Below are 15636 nucleotides of genomic sequence, written 5' to 3'. Positions count from 1 at the left end.
TCTGTCTTTGAGATTTAATTGTATACACCACAAATATAACAGAAAGTATCATGACTGTTGCAACATTGGCGAGGTATTTTGCTATCACAAGTACTCCTGAAAATATTTTATTATACTGAGTACACACAATATACTATGAGCGTAAAGCATATGAATCAACATGATCTCAAACCGATTGTACATGTAAACGCAATGTATAGAACGATGTGTGCGTGATGCTTTTATAGCCTTTCTAAAGCCTGTCCTGCCATGCAGCATCCGCTCTGCCTAAGCATGCCCTGGTGTGCCTGGACAAGATGGAAAACTTTCCAGCTTGCATTGTGGGCAACATTTTAATTGACTTGAATAATGAACTGAAGTAACAAATATAGGCAATTTTTTTTAAGAAAAGATGCATGATAAGGAAATTTCATGGTGATTTTCATAATCAGCAGCCCAAAGTCCAGAAGATACACCCAGTATTCAGGAAGCAAAACCTTGTTGCCCAGAGCAATTGTTGATATAAGAGCTTTTCATGTTAATACCTTCAAGAAAGGAGAGAAGTGAGGTGCATGAGGGAGTGTTATTTTTTAATTGAATAATAAAACTTTCTTAACAAGCTTACTTGATACTTTTAGATATATTAACGACTTTCACCATGAGCCTTTTCTAAAAAATTAATTCAAGCTGATACTCACTCCTTGAAAGATGTTTTCAAATTTTTTTCAGTCGTTTTTACAAACTGCTATGTTTACCTGGAATTATATGAATTAAATACAAAAAAAAGCTGAATTCAAATTTCTGCTGCAATTGAAGCCAGAAACAAAACTTCAAAAAACCATCAAATCACAGTTGAGTAGTCAGAAAAAAGAACAAGAAATATAAAGCTAAAAGCTGATATTTCTACCTCCATACTTGTCTGAAAAATATATTTATAATTAATTATTTGGCAAGTCTTTACATGGGGCAACAAGAAAAAAAAAGAATTCCAGGAGCTGAACTGCACTGACAGCTGCCTGATGTGTGTTTTCTTAATAGTCTAAAATATTGCAAGTCCTTACCTGGTTGTTTCTCTTCTTATCCCCACCCCTTTCCCTCTGTAGTCCCAGTTTAATTTGCTAAACAGCAGCATGGATCAGAGTATCACCAACCGTGCATCTTCCGCCAGCCCTTACAACTCGGAGCACACATCGAATGTCCCAACGCCATCTCCCTACTCACAACCAAGCTCTACGTTTGACACAATGTCGCCTGCTCCAGCTATCCCCTCCAACACAGACTACCCAGGACCACATTTATTTGAAGTCACTTTTCAGCAATCAAGTACTGCAAAATCAGCTACCTGGACTGTAAGTCTGATTTTTCATATTTTAATCAATATTCAATGTTAAGTAACATAATTATATAGAAAAAATCTGGTGCTTATTAATACACCAGCAACAATCAAAGGAATGTTTTTAGTCTCAGTCTCTGGTAATATTTTCTTTGTTTCTTCCTCCAACTTTCTCATCTCCATGAACAAGTTATCTAAATGTGATGTGCAACTGATGTTTTATTGAGTATCAATTTAGTGCAAGTTCTAAACTTGGTGTTCTGTTCAAATACTATTGTTGCTTTTAATGTGTCTCGTCTGCAACTCAGCTAAATTGCCTGACAGCAGATATCTGTCTTTGCAACAGAAATATAATTTTGAACTGTATCCTGACCAGAAATGAAATGGAATGAAAGATTCTCAAACTTTTCCAACTGAAACATTTTCACTTCCTCCAATGAGAAAAGTCAAAGTGTTTTTAATTGTGAAAATTGGTTTTAACACTGGTCTACAGAATCCATTTTTTTAACAGCCTTGATATATTTTAAAGATTATGTCTTGCAGCAAGACGTGACTGAACATGCTTGCAATCCAGGCACATGTTAGATGTTGCTTGTGTTATCTCCTGGAGGGAGATGTTCAGACTTGCTGCAGACGAGTAAGCATCCTTTCCAACAGTAGGAGAAGCACGGCTCCCTGTCTGCTGGTAACCGACGGGATAATTAGTGTTTTTCTCAAGTGCAATTTAAAATGTACTGCTCTTCCTTGTCTGCAAAAGGACTCACCACAATGTAAAGAGCAGGCAGGCAGGCTGTTGATTAGGTTGTTGTGAGTGGCAGCAGTTAACTCTAGCAAAAATTGAAGATGCTGACTTTTCATTAAAGTTGGAATTATATCTATAATTTAACTGTTTAAGTTCCTGTCTCTTACATTTACATTGAGACCAGGCAGAAAGCAAGATTAGTTGATAGTACCATATTGTTAGCAGGATATCTGTTCCAAACCACACCTCAGTTCTTGTTGTGATGTAGTTAATGCCCCACCCTAGTACCCTGTGGTTCCCACAGCATCAGCATTGCTTAAGCCATTTCTGCCTGCTGGGTCTCTCAACCTTCTAGCTGCAGGAGATTCCAAACTTAACATTCTATATTCATAGCTAAGAATTCGGGCATCTTACCACCACTTACTCCACTGCTATTTGAAAAGCAAGGTGCTGGCTTTCAAAATGTTCATGATTATTTTGATGGCAGTGATATCCACTTCACTGGGTGGTTACAGTTAATAAAGCTTCTGTGGCATTGGGACTACACAGAGAACCAGCCCAAAAAGTTCAGGGACCCTAGAAGAAGGCACAGAAATTGAAGGCTATTTACATGAACTAGATGTGAACCCTATTAATCTTACCCACATCCTATATCCAACAGTATGCAGGCCCTGACCACTTCATTTTCACCACGGATGTCCGTCCAGTCCCTATACACTAGTATCTCTCATCAAGAAGGCCTTAAAGTTCTCTGGTTCTTTCTTAATAAAAGAACCAACCAGTTCCCCTCAACCACCACACCCTCCATTTGGCAGAACTGGTCCTCACCCTCAACGATATTTTCTTTGATTCCTCCCACTTCTCTCAGGCACAAGAGGTAGCCATGGGCACTGTAACCTGACTAAACTGTTATTACTGAAGTTATCCCAGCACTCAAAGGGGAAGTCAGTTACCAAGTTCCATCGGCCTAATTGTTGTAAAAATGCCTCCTGATTTTGGCTTGGCTCTGATTTCAACATCATGCCCCTCACTGTGGATATTACACCATAGGAAAGAGGTTTTCTTTGTATCAACCCTGAGAATTCTCTAATCATTAAAACAGTTCAGTTAGTCGCTTGATTTACCACCGCACCTACATGGGCCCCAGCTATTCTTGCATTTTCGTTAGCTACATAGAACAGTCCATGTTCCAAGCTGTCCCTGATAATGATCCCCAACTGTTCCTCTGCTGCTTTGATGACTGCATTGGTGTTGATTCAGGCATCCATGCTGAGCATGTCAATTTTAATAATTTTGCCTCCAACTTCCACCTTGCCCTTAAATTCACTTGGCCAATTTCTGACACCTCCCTCTCCTTTTCAGTTCTCTCTTTTTCCATCTCTGGAGACAAATTGTCAATAGATATTTTGTATAAGTCTACCAATTCCCACTGTTATCTTGACCATACCTCTTCCCACCCTGTCTCCTGTAAAAATATTCCTCCCCACTAATCATCCTCCCGGTACTTATCCCTGCAAGCGGCCAAAGTACACCACCTACCCATTCACCTCATACCTCACCTTCGTTTCATTCAGGGCCCCAAACTGTCCTTCCAGGTGATGCAACACTTCATCTGCAAATCTGCTTCGGTTGGGTATTTTGTCCATTGCTCCCAATGCAGCTTCCTCTGCATTGATGAGACCAATCGTAAATTGGGGGAGCATTTCATCGAATGCCTCTGCAGCATCCACCAAAAGATAAACTTCTCGGTTGCCAAACATTTCAATTCAGATTCCCATTCCCATTCCAACATGTCAGTCCATGGCCTCCTCTTGTGCTATGATGCGATTGCCCTCAGGCTGAAGGAGCAACATCTTGTATTCCGTCTGGGTAGTCTCCAACCTGATGGCATGAATATTGATTTCTTCTTCTGAATTTAAGAAAAAAAATCTCTCCCCTCCCCTTTTCTTCTATTTCCCACTCTGGCCCCTTAACTCTTTTCACCTGCCTATCACCTCCTCCTGGGTTCCCTCCTCCTCCCCTTTCTCCTATGGTCCACTCTCTTTTCCAATCAAATTCCTTCCCCTCTAGCCCTTTACCTTTTCTGCCTACTTGGCTTCACCTATCATCTTCCAGCTATCCTCCTTCCCCTTCCCCTACCTTTTTATTCTTTATTTCATTCCCCCCCCCCTTCCTTTCCAGTCCTGAAGAAGGATCTTAGCCCGAAACGTCAACTGTTTATTTATTTCCATAAATGCTGCCAGACCTGCAGAGTTCCTTCAGCATTTTGTGTGTAAGGTTTTTCTTTTACTGACAAATGAAATCCTTGTATAGCATTTAATTATGTAATATTAAAAAAACTTGACAAAATGGAACTTAACAACAACAATAGATGGATGTCATCTATTGGCACTGGTTGTAAAGCAGACCATCTTTGAATAGGTAATGCTGCCCAGTACCCTTATTATTGTAATAATCAGTAAAGTAACTTCAAAAATCATCTCTAACATAAATTCTGTTTTCTCCCACCTCCACTTCCTCACCCTGATCTCAGTGTAAGAGCAGACACAAGTCCTCCTTCACTTACTGCTCTGTATGCCTTGTGGGTAATCCCAAACATTAGTAGAAGGAAATTAGGAAAAGAGACATAATTTTGTTGTATAAAATAGCATCCAGCAAATTAAAGTAATGAATTGCGTTTGGAGGACAAAGAAGAGGAGAAGTAACATTGCAGCTAAAGCTAGAAAAAGTGGCATAAGAAAAACACGCACACACATGCACACGTGCGCGCGCATGCACACACACGGACACACACACATGGACACGCGCGCGCGCATGCACACACACGGACACGCACACATGTTCACGCGCACGCACGCACACAGTAAAAGAATAGGAAGAAGGAAAGTTAAGATACTGACTTGCATTTTACCTCTGCTTCTAAGGAAATCAGCAACAGAACTATTATATTTTCTGTAGATTTCTCCATCCACTGAAGGTGTGAAAAATTATGAAAACAAAAGAGAAAAGGCAGTGCGTCAATTTGCATTGGTAAATAGAAAAATATTTCATTAGACAAAAGCCAATTGCACTGAAGCTCTTGGAAGAGTTCCAGGGGAAATTTTCAAGAATGTTACTGTGTGTGATGGACTGTAGTTATGCTGTGCATCTGTAGAAGTCTGGGTTGTTTTCTCAACAGCAGAGAAAGTTAATGAGAGATCTAACAAGTTCTCGAAAGAGTTTGGTAAAGTATTTAAGAATTACAGAGAGGAATTGATGTAATAACACATATTAGTGATCATTGGTTTAAAAAACATGGAAATGAAGAGAATGATTTCATTATACAACCAGTAACTATGATCTAGAATACACTTTCAAAAAGAAAGGCAGAAGTAGATTCAGTGATCAATTTTCAGAAGAGATTTATCTGAATGTTAAAGAATAATTTGGAAAGGTGTTGGGAAAATACAGAGCAGTGGGATCATTGGTGAACTTTTACCAAAGAGTAGCACTTTGGAGGAAACAGAACATTACTGTATGAACATCTCTGACTAAAGGGCTTGATTTAGAACAGTAACTGCACTTTATTCTTTACAGGTGCTAACAGACATTGCTGTGTACTGCCAGAATTAATTTCCAGCATTTCTTGTTAAAAGGTGTATACTAAAACATTGATTGGAATCCAACAGAGATGAGCGAGAGGAACAAAGGCAAATCTTTGCAAGATTAGGAATGTAATTAGTAAGAAAAATTTTATTCCAGCGATTACTTTTTTACCTTTAAGATATTCATAAATATTGCCACTGTGTGCTGTTGATTTTGCGTGTTCTTGGGAACAATATCATTTTAATCAAAAAATGGAGTTTCCCCAAATAGTGAGCCTTACAAACAAGGAAGATAACAGACTGAATCCAAATCTATCTGGAGGTAGCTGTTTGTTGAAAGTTCCTGAGAAGAAGTTGCAGTTGGTCTTCAGTACTCTTAGCTAAAATCAGTAAAATCAGTTGGGGTAATTGGTCCTGATAGATACCCAGTAACATCAAATGGAGATTTCCTTATGAGGATTAGGTGACAAATTACCTGCTGCTACCGTCTGTCCACTCTTCCTCTTGAAGTTTCTGCCTGTTGGCAAATTGGATCCACACCTTAGCGGAGGAGAATAAAATGTGCAAAGTTATTAAAGAAGTATAAATTTAAAGTAATATTATGTATATGTCTTTTACACTACATTACATTTCCCATGATTATGTGGAAATCTTTGCCTACGTTACCCTAGTGGTATGTGCTACCTTAATCTAACTCTGGGCGGTACTACATTCTGATTTGCACTATCAAAATTATAAAATTATCTATAATCCTTTTTGCAATAGCATTATTATCTTGTTAGCACTGTTAGGTACATTAGCATAATGATTATATCACTTGACTTGTTATGCTAAAATAATTCAGGGCTATGAGGTTAGTGGTCACTGATTGATTTAAATTTATTTAATTGAAGAAAGTGCCGAAATTGGCAACCATAAACTTACTTAGCTGTTTTTAAAATTCCAGCTGATTTACTAATTTCATTTTGGAAAAGGTACATACCTTGTACCCCGTTTGATATTTACATGACATCAGATCACAGCAATATGATTGACTCTTGTACATCTACAATGTTCAACGTTGTTGAACTACTAATTCAGCAGACTTCTCGACACACAGCTCTTTGGTTCTCGTTTAGCTGCCTGCAGGGACATTGTATTGTCAGAATTAACCACAGGCAGTAAGTTGAATTTTCAGGCCTGCAATTACAATTCTGGTCTGCCTACTTTAATTAATTGAATGACTTTCTATAAATTTGTTATAAATATGACAAGAAAGAATTATAATTGATATTCTACAACTGATAATTGTGAAAAGGACTTTAGTCTGAAAAGTCTGATCTACGTTTGTATATCTCTCTGATGTTCGGGTAATATTTTACCAAATGTTAATGAGTAAGTGCTGAATAAAACAGCAAAATATAATTAAAAACTTAGCACTTAGAGTACGATATTAATTTGCAAACCTGAGAAATTCAAATGTTGATGAAATAGTCAGAAAATGTGGCTAGATTCTGTTTTTCGGCACGTGCAGGTGGGAGCAGCAATGTTAAACTCTCTGCCTCACTTGGAATGATTTTAAATGCTTTGGTGTTCTGCAGCTGAGTTCCTCTGACTCTGGAGGCAAAAATTCTTGTAATCTACCCCTGAAAGGGAAAATTCATCTGATTAACTGCATTGTTGCCAAAGGGGCATTAAATAGGAAACAAACACATAACATTTTGAGGAGGAAGACTGACTCCATCTAAATATGTACTGTAAGTGCAATGGACACACATAATCTATATAACCCATTGCAGCATTATCATTATCATCATCATCTCATTATATGTCATGTCTTATAGCAGAGTATATCCATGACCATGATTGTTCTTGGTAAATTTTCTACAGAAGTGTTTTGCCATTGCTGCCTTCTGGGCAGTGGCTTTGCAAGACGGATAACCCCAGCCATTTTCAAAACTCTTCCAAGATTGTCTGCCTGGTGTCAGTGGTTGCATAACCAGGACTTGTGATAAGCACCAGCTGCTCATAAAACCATCCACCACCTGCTCCCATGGCTTCACATGACCCTGATCAGGAGGTGCTAAGCAGGTGCTATACCTTGCTCAAGAGTGACCTGTTGGCTAGTGGTGGGAGGAATGCCTTACACCTCCTTTGGCAGAGACATATCTCCACCCTGCTTCCTTTCCTCTGTGTTTTGAGATACCCAGATAAAAGGGTGTGCCTATAGCTCAGGATGTTAACAAGATTAAAAACTTTAAGAGGAAAACAGAAAGAATTCTAGTATTCATGGTAGCACTAAAATCTTTTTAAAACATTGTATCTTTTAGCTAAAAGGCAAGACCAACAATGGTGAAGGGCTTTGAGATCCAAATGATACAAGATACTGTGCCATAAGTATTCATACAGCAAGAAATTTATGGAATGATTTATTTGGAGCCTGAAAAGAAGAGACAAGCTTAAAGTAAAACACACTGAAAACCATGAGTCTACTGAGTGTGTAGATTTGTTTAAAGGGGCAGATTCTGTAGTGAGTTAATTAAAAGCGTGAACAAGCTGCTTGGAAGTAGGTACAGAGGAGATATGGGGGTAAGTTTTTTACTCAGAGTGCTGAGTGCATGGAATGGGCTGCCAGCAACGGTGGTGGAGGCGGATACAATAGGGTCTTTTAAGAGACTTCTGGACAGGTATATGGAGCTCAGAAAAATAGAATGCTATGGGTAACCCTAGGTAATTTCTCAAGTAAGGACATGTTTGGCACAGCTTTGTGGGCCAAAAGGCCTGTATTGTGCTGTAGGTTTTCTATGTTTCTAATAATAGTAATGGCTGTTTCTTACACAAACCCTTTTGCTCAGGAAGAGAAATTTGTCCATGATTCCCATGTAGAATCACTGTCTAATGATGCTAACTGGAGAGATACATGCATATCCCTTGGAGTTGAGATTTCTAAGTTGACATTACTCTAATGATTTGTTAATTTATTTAAAATCAGTGAATGAGAATATTAAGAACATTAGGAGTAGGAGTAGGAGTAGGCCATTTGATCTTTTGAGCCTGCTTCCCTTTTCATCAAGATCATGGCAGATCTACCTCTATGGCATTTTTCTTGCATTATTTCCTTAAAATCCACAAATTTAATGATCTCTGTTTTGATATAATTGTTGGATCCTCTACTGCCCTCCAGGTAGAGAATTCCAAAGATTCACCACTTTCTGTCTGAAGAAATTTCTCTTAATCTTCATCTGAAATGGTCTATTTCTTACTCTAAGACCGTCAGCCTCGGCTCTAGGTTCCTCAGGCACGATTCTTACTCTAAGACCGTCAGCCTCGGCTCTGGGTTCCTCAGGCACGATTCTTACTCTAAGACCGTCAGCCTCGGCTCTGGGTTCCTCAGGCACGATTCTTACTCTAAGACCGTCAGCCTCGGCTCTGGGTTCCTCAGGCACGATTCTTACTCTAAGACCGTCAGCCTCGGCTCTGGGTTCCTCAGGCACGATTCTTACTCTAAGACCGTCAGCCTCGGCTCTGGGTTCCTCAGGCACGATTCTTACTCTAAGACCGTCAGCCTCGGCTCTGGGTTCCTCAGGCACGATTCTTACTCTAAGACCGTCAGCCTCGGCTCTGGGTTCCTCAGGCACGATTCTTACTCTAAGACCGTCAGCCTCGGCTCTGGGTTCCTCAGGCACGATTCTTACTCTAAGACCATCAGCCTCGGCTCTGGGTTCCTCAGGCACGATTCTTACTCTAAGACCGTCAGCCTCGGCTCTGGGTTCCTCAGGCACGATTCTTACCCTAAGACCGTCAGCCTCGGCTCTAGGTTCCTCAGGCACGATTCTTACTCTAAGACCGTCAGCCTCGGTTCTAGGTTCCTCAGGCACGATTCTTACTCTAAGACCGCCAGCCTTGGCTTTAGGTCCTTCTGCCACAAAAAAAAATCCTCCAGCTTAAAAGTCCTGTAAGTATGTTGTAAGTTTCAATGAAATCTCCTTTTATTCTTCTAAACCTCTAGGGCATGGGTCCCCAACTATTTTTATGCCATGGACCCCCACCATTAGCCAAGGGGTTCATGACCCCATGTTGGGAACCCCTGCTCCAGAGAGTACAGGGCTCTACTATTCAATTTCTTCCCATATGGCAAACCAGTCTGGTGGATCTTCACTGCACTCCCTGCAAGGCAGGTATTTTTCATTAGGTAAGAAGACCCAAAAATGTACAATAGTCTAAGTGCAGTCTCACCAAGGCTTGACATATTTTCCTCTTCCCTGTTCACGTGGGGCAGCACAGTAGCACATCAGACAGTATAATGCATTACAGCACCAGTGGCCTGGGTTCAGTTCCTGCTGCTCTCTGTGAGGTTTCCTCCAGGTGCTCTGGTTTCCTCCCTCATTACAAAGATGTGTAGGTTAGGTTAATAAGTTGTGAGCATACTATGTTGGTCATTGACATGAAACAATGCATTTCACTGGACGTTTTGATGTGCTTGTGACAAATAAAGCTAATCTAGTTTTTCACCATCAGGTCATGGCATCTGGTCTCCTCAACCAAATGGTTGATTTAGCCTGTGATAAACTGGTGCCCATGCACGTATCCCAAGAGAACCCCAGTAATTGCAGTCTGCCATCTCTATTCTCCCTTTTTGGGAGAAATTAGTCACTCCCAGTAACTATTTCTCATTGACAGTATACCAGCTCCATCTCCAAAGCAAAACTTAGAAAATGCTGTAGAAACTTAGAAGGTCAGGCAGCATTTGTGGAAATAAATAAATATCAGTGTTTTGGGTAGAGTGCCTTCCGCCACAACCTTGTTGACCAAACACCCTGCTTGAGACCTTAAGGAAAATCTGCTGAAACTTCAAATGCACCACATCCACTGGTGTCCCCTCATCTATTCCTTTAGTCATATCCTCAAAGAACATCCACAGATTGATCAAGCATGGCTTTCCTTTTATAAATCTGTGCTGACTCTGTTCAGTCCTGCCATACTGTCTTGTAATGATTGCCTCGGAACTGTAGATTCTGAAATTATTTATCTAAACTCAGCAGCCAAATTCAGATTTACATATAGCAAGCTTTTACAAGCAGCAGTCAAGAGAGATGACTACTTAAACTGTTTTTGATGTTATTAGTTGAGGGATGAGTTCTGGTCTAGAAACTAGTGCTGCCGCTGATTTGTGCATCAATCTGACAGATAAATGAGGTTTTTATAGAAGATAAGTACCTGCAGGAGGCAACAATGCTTCAAGACTATACTTGGCCAACTGGCCAACCTGTGACTAAGTTCAATATGTCCATCTTTGACTCGTATACATTAATACATCAGTTTTTATGTCACTTAATCTCAGGTTTGAAATTTACAAATGATGGTTCCGGTGATGTCATCGTCGAGAATGGCAGCTTAAGTCACTAGCTCCTCCGGAAAAGCGCGTATTAAGTCCCGTTATTCCATCAAATATAATATTTTTCAAAAAATATTTGAACTGAAAAGAGGGGCAAGAATGGGGAAAAGGAACGGAAATAAAAAAGGTGACACTGCGGAACCTGCATCTGAGAGGAGTGCAGCGAGCGGCTCTCCTACCCGACCGCATGCTAGCGAGGCGGCTGCTGGGCCTCGCTCAGTCGGAGCGGCGAATATGTTCAAAATCCTGAGAGAGATAATGGAGGTCCAGAAAGAAATAAAGCAGCAGCTCCAGGATATTAAGGCAGAGCTCGCCAGCGTTAATCAAAAAATAGCGGTGGCAGAGACTCGAATCGAGAAGGTGGAAGATCGCGTTCAAAACGTGGAATGGATACTGAGCAAGACAATAAAAATAATACATCACCAAGAAGGTAAACTGCTTGATCTGGAGGGAAGATCACGGCGGAAAAATATCAGAATCTACAATGTTCCCGAAGGAGCGGAGGGCTCATCTATGACGGAGTTTGTCGAAAAGTTACTGCAGGACGCGGTGGATATTCCCTCTGCTATGGAGCTGGAAGTCGAGAGGACGCACCGTGTGCTGGTTCCGAAACCTACCCAGGACAAAAAGCCACGCCTATAATAATTAAATTCCTTCCGTACAGCACCAAGACACAGATTCTACAAAGGGCCTGGGGTAAGAAGAGAGTGTTTTTCGACGATAAATTAATATATTTCGACTAAGATTACCCCCCCCCCCCGCGGTCCTGTTGAAACGCAAAGAATACTCTGAAGTAAAGCGAGTACTAAAGCAAAATACGATTAGATTTCAAACTCTGTACCCTGCTAAACTTTGAGTGTTTTATGACAACGGGACGCGATTGTACCAGACGGTGGAAGAGGTGACTACAGACATGAAGGCCAGAGGTTTGCCCGTCAGTGTCACCAAAATGAGGGAAAGCCTGACTGAGGAACTGTCCCGCTCCGCTTGGGAAATAGTGCAAGAATCGAGAAGGCAGGAAAAGGGAGGAGGCCGAGAGAAATATATCAGGAAGAGACCAGGAGTTTCCCAAAGACAGTCCTCACGCCCTTCAGAAGAGCCATAAGGTTTAGCTAACTTTTAAAATGTTGAGAAGCTAAATGAAAGCAAAAGTACATGGTGATATACCTATCTCGAGAAATACTTATTATAATGTGAATTTTATATTACTTAGTTGTTATTCTTTATTCGCTCACTTACTCCTTTTTCCCCACCAAAATGAGAATATATATATACATATGTAATGTGTGTGTGTGTGTGTGTGTGTGTATGTATGTATATGTGTGTGTGTGTGTGTGTGTATATGTGTGTATATATATATATATATATATAAAAAGGAGGAGTACACAGGGAAATCTTTTCTGTGTAATGGATTTGTTCACTGACTTTTATGAATACTGCATTGGGGGCCCTCAGCTCACAAGCGAGAAGGGGTTATCCCCCACAGCTAGACATTTCCTCTAGCTCAACGCAGGGTCATCTACTAGTAACCTCAGCCTTGGAATCACACTTTCATTGCCATTTTTGTTATTATCTGCATTTCTTGGTTCGTATTTGTTCAGGGAGTAGATCGATTAAATTTTATTCTAATTTCAATGGTACATTGACAGATAAATACAGATGGCTAAGGACAAGGTAAAATTCATTTCTTTTAATGTCAATGGGCTATTAAATCCAATCAAACGTAAGAGAATTTTATCCAATTTGGAACAATTTGATTCATACTGGGGAAAATGGTTTAACTAAATAATGCCTCATAGGCCTGACTTTATTCTCACAAATCAATGAATCTGTTGTAAAAACTAAAGATCACTCCCTACTTGTACATAGTTCTTCCCTTTTGCTTGTTTTTTCTCTCCACTCTTTTCTATAAGTGTGTACCTCAGATAAATACTTTGTGGAGATTTGTGATATATATAATTATATGATATATAGGTACAATGTCTGAAACACATCTTATGGAACTGTTTGTTTGATAATGAACTTCAATTAAAAAAATAAATTACAAAACGAACTTTACAAATGATTTTATAAGAGTTCCAAATTTCTTTCACAGTTAGCATGTTGAATTGGTTCTTCATTTCACCAAATGAAGTGTCTGCTCTCATTTAAAATAGTGTCCTGATCCTGGTTTTGCCAACAAGTAGAAATAGTTTCCTTCATCTATTCCAACAATTTCCCTTAATATTTAAAAAATTAACGTTCTAATTTCCAGGCACATAAACCGGAATTACTCAAAATACTCCGGGTGTGTAATGAACAGGAATTTGCATAACTGCAACTTAATGTCTGTTGCTTTTGTAGTCAAATCTATATTTAGGTCAGTATTATTATCTGTACAAATGAACCTTAGATGATCTATAGATTCCCAATTACTTTTCTTAATACAGCATACTCTCAGAATGGATGAAGTATTCAAGTTGTGGACTGGAGCTTTAATCCCTAAATTTAAACTGTGGCAAATTTGTTCACATTGAGTCCAATTGAAAGTGTTATTGAAGGGTCCTCTGACAGTTGTTCTCTTTGTTCATTCATGAAGGCTAGATACCTGAGAGAAGTACCAGGTGACAATAAAACTTCATCCTGGAACAAAGGGGTAATATGAAAATACTCTAGTTGTTGAACATAATTATATAAAAGAAGTGGCCAGGTTTTATAGAAGAAATTCAAGATTGAAAGCCAAAGTTTAAAAAGGAGCTACTTGCAAAACAAGAACTTTTCTCTCGGTTATATCTTGACATTCAGATGAACCTTGTGCTTTGCAGATGTGTGTTATGTGTTCAGTATATCTGAGTGTGTGAAGCAGAACTTAATCTGTGTTAACCTAATAATCTAATGGTATACATTGGATTTCAGTTAATTGGGATGCATCAGGACTAGTGCATTTTGGCCCAATTACCTGAAGTTTCATGGAAATAGTTTAAAAAGTTATTTTTAAAAAAACAACCATTTAAGTGAGTAACAATTTATGTATTTAAATGAAATACAGCACAAATTAGAAAACTACAAGTACAGTACTATAAAATTGTATTAGTTCCTAATAGTTGTCAAAAGAGGATTTCATCCAGAGAATACTGCTGTAATTGACTGTAAATGAACAAAATTAGCCAGACACCTAGTGCAGATAATGACTGCCTTCATACAATGCTTTTGACAATTGCATCCTCCAAATCTTCTTTTCATTGTAACAGTCAAGGATTGTCAATACCTTCAAATTATCTGTGGTTTCTAATTTATTGAAGTAGTGAAATCATTTCATTTTTACTCCCAGCTGTTTCTGGCATCTCCATGCCTGAATGCTTGAAACTGCATTGAGCAAAACGGTGCCAAATTGTCTTTCTGCTTATTTCTCAACAACTATCAGTGACAAAAATTGCTACTTTTTCAAACACAAATACACGCAACTGATGCTGTTTAAAAACTGTTCACTCTAAACATGGTGTAGTGTCTAACAGCCATGCAAGTGCAAGGAATTAACTCTAACTAGAGTTAGAGTTAGAAGTTAGAAGCCATTCAGCACCAGTCTCCTGTCCCAATTAAGTGGCATAGTGTTCCAAATAAACAAAGGGAATCCCAGCTATTTTCTGGATTAGTTTTTGTTCTTTAAAAGTTGTTCCTAATAAGCGGCTGCTCCAATTAACTGATACACCAATTAACAGAAATCTACTGTATTTAAAATAACATTACAACAAAGTAATTTACTAAAGGTAAGGTATGGAAATTAAACTTGTTTGAACCTCATGAGCAATTAATGTAAATCCTGTAAAAAGTCTAGACAAGCCGATCTGCAGTTTCAGTATTTTTAACAGCAAGAACTGGGGCATGGCTGAAAGTGACATGGTGACTAGGATAGTGTAAGTCAACCAGAATGAATAAATGTATTATCATTTGGCTCTGTAGTTGTTAGATTCCATGTAAATGCATCCAGAATCAGGAAATTGATATTTTGGATAATTTACTCTGCAAAGAGAGAATCTTATAGAAAATTGATATATGAAGTATTAGTCCTGAATAGTTGATCCTCAAAGCTTAACCCAAATGATTTAGCCCTGTAGAGTTAAATCCATAAAGCTTTGACCGTCAGTTTGACTATTGTCACTATCCTTAGTGCTGAGATCAATGCAGCTAATCCACAGGGTCCTGGTCAAATATTTGTCACAATTAAGTCTTATTATGAAGTTGTACTTGTAGCATTCTGGGAGCTTGTTCCTCAGTAGTAATGAAGACTAGCACTTTAAAACTGTTTATTTTTCTAGCTAGGCCCATTCAGTATTGTTATCTACCCAACTAGGTGGAAGATTTCCCAGATTCTACCACTCATCTGCACAATAGAGGCCATTTACAAAAATGTACCAAACCACAGCAGCCGAGGGAAACTCACAATCGCAAGGAGAACATGCAAACTCCATACAGACAGCACTTAGAGGTCAGGATCAAACCCAGATTGCTCGATCTGTGAGCTGCGCCTCTATGCCAGCCCTGATCTCCTGTTCCCAGATGCTCACCCAACAACATTAGGTCCTTGATCTGGCATTTCTTCATTTCAAAAATGGGTCATGTCCTTCCTCCAAACATAATGAAGGGA

General features: G+C 39.3%; 1 protein-coding gene across 7 annotated transcripts in view; it reads left to right on the top strand.

Annotated features, from left to right (window-relative positions):
• Window positions 1-15636, top strand: part of tp73 (tumor protein p73) — a 228472-nt gene that overhangs the window by 163997 nt on the left and 48839 nt on the right. For all 7 annotated transcript variants that reach the window (XM_073032167.1, XM_073032166.1, XM_073032170.1 and 4 more), the window contains one exon: window positions 1083-1328. In XM_073032167.1, the coding sequence (XP_072888268.1) occupies window positions 1083-1328 (246 nt within the window). The remainder of the gene's footprint in view (window positions 1-1082; window positions 1329-15636) is intronic.

The sequence above is a fragment of the Hemitrygon akajei genome, chromosome 29, assembly GCF_048418815.1.
Source record: "Hemitrygon akajei chromosome 29, sHemAka1.3, whole genome shotgun sequence".
In the NCBI taxonomy this organism is placed as follows: domain Eukaryota; kingdom Metazoa; phylum Chordata; class Chondrichthyes; order Myliobatiformes; family Dasyatidae; genus Hemitrygon; species Hemitrygon akajei.
The sequence above is the reverse complement of the archived record's forward strand: the minus strand, read 5'-3'. Positions and strand labels throughout refer to the sequence as shown.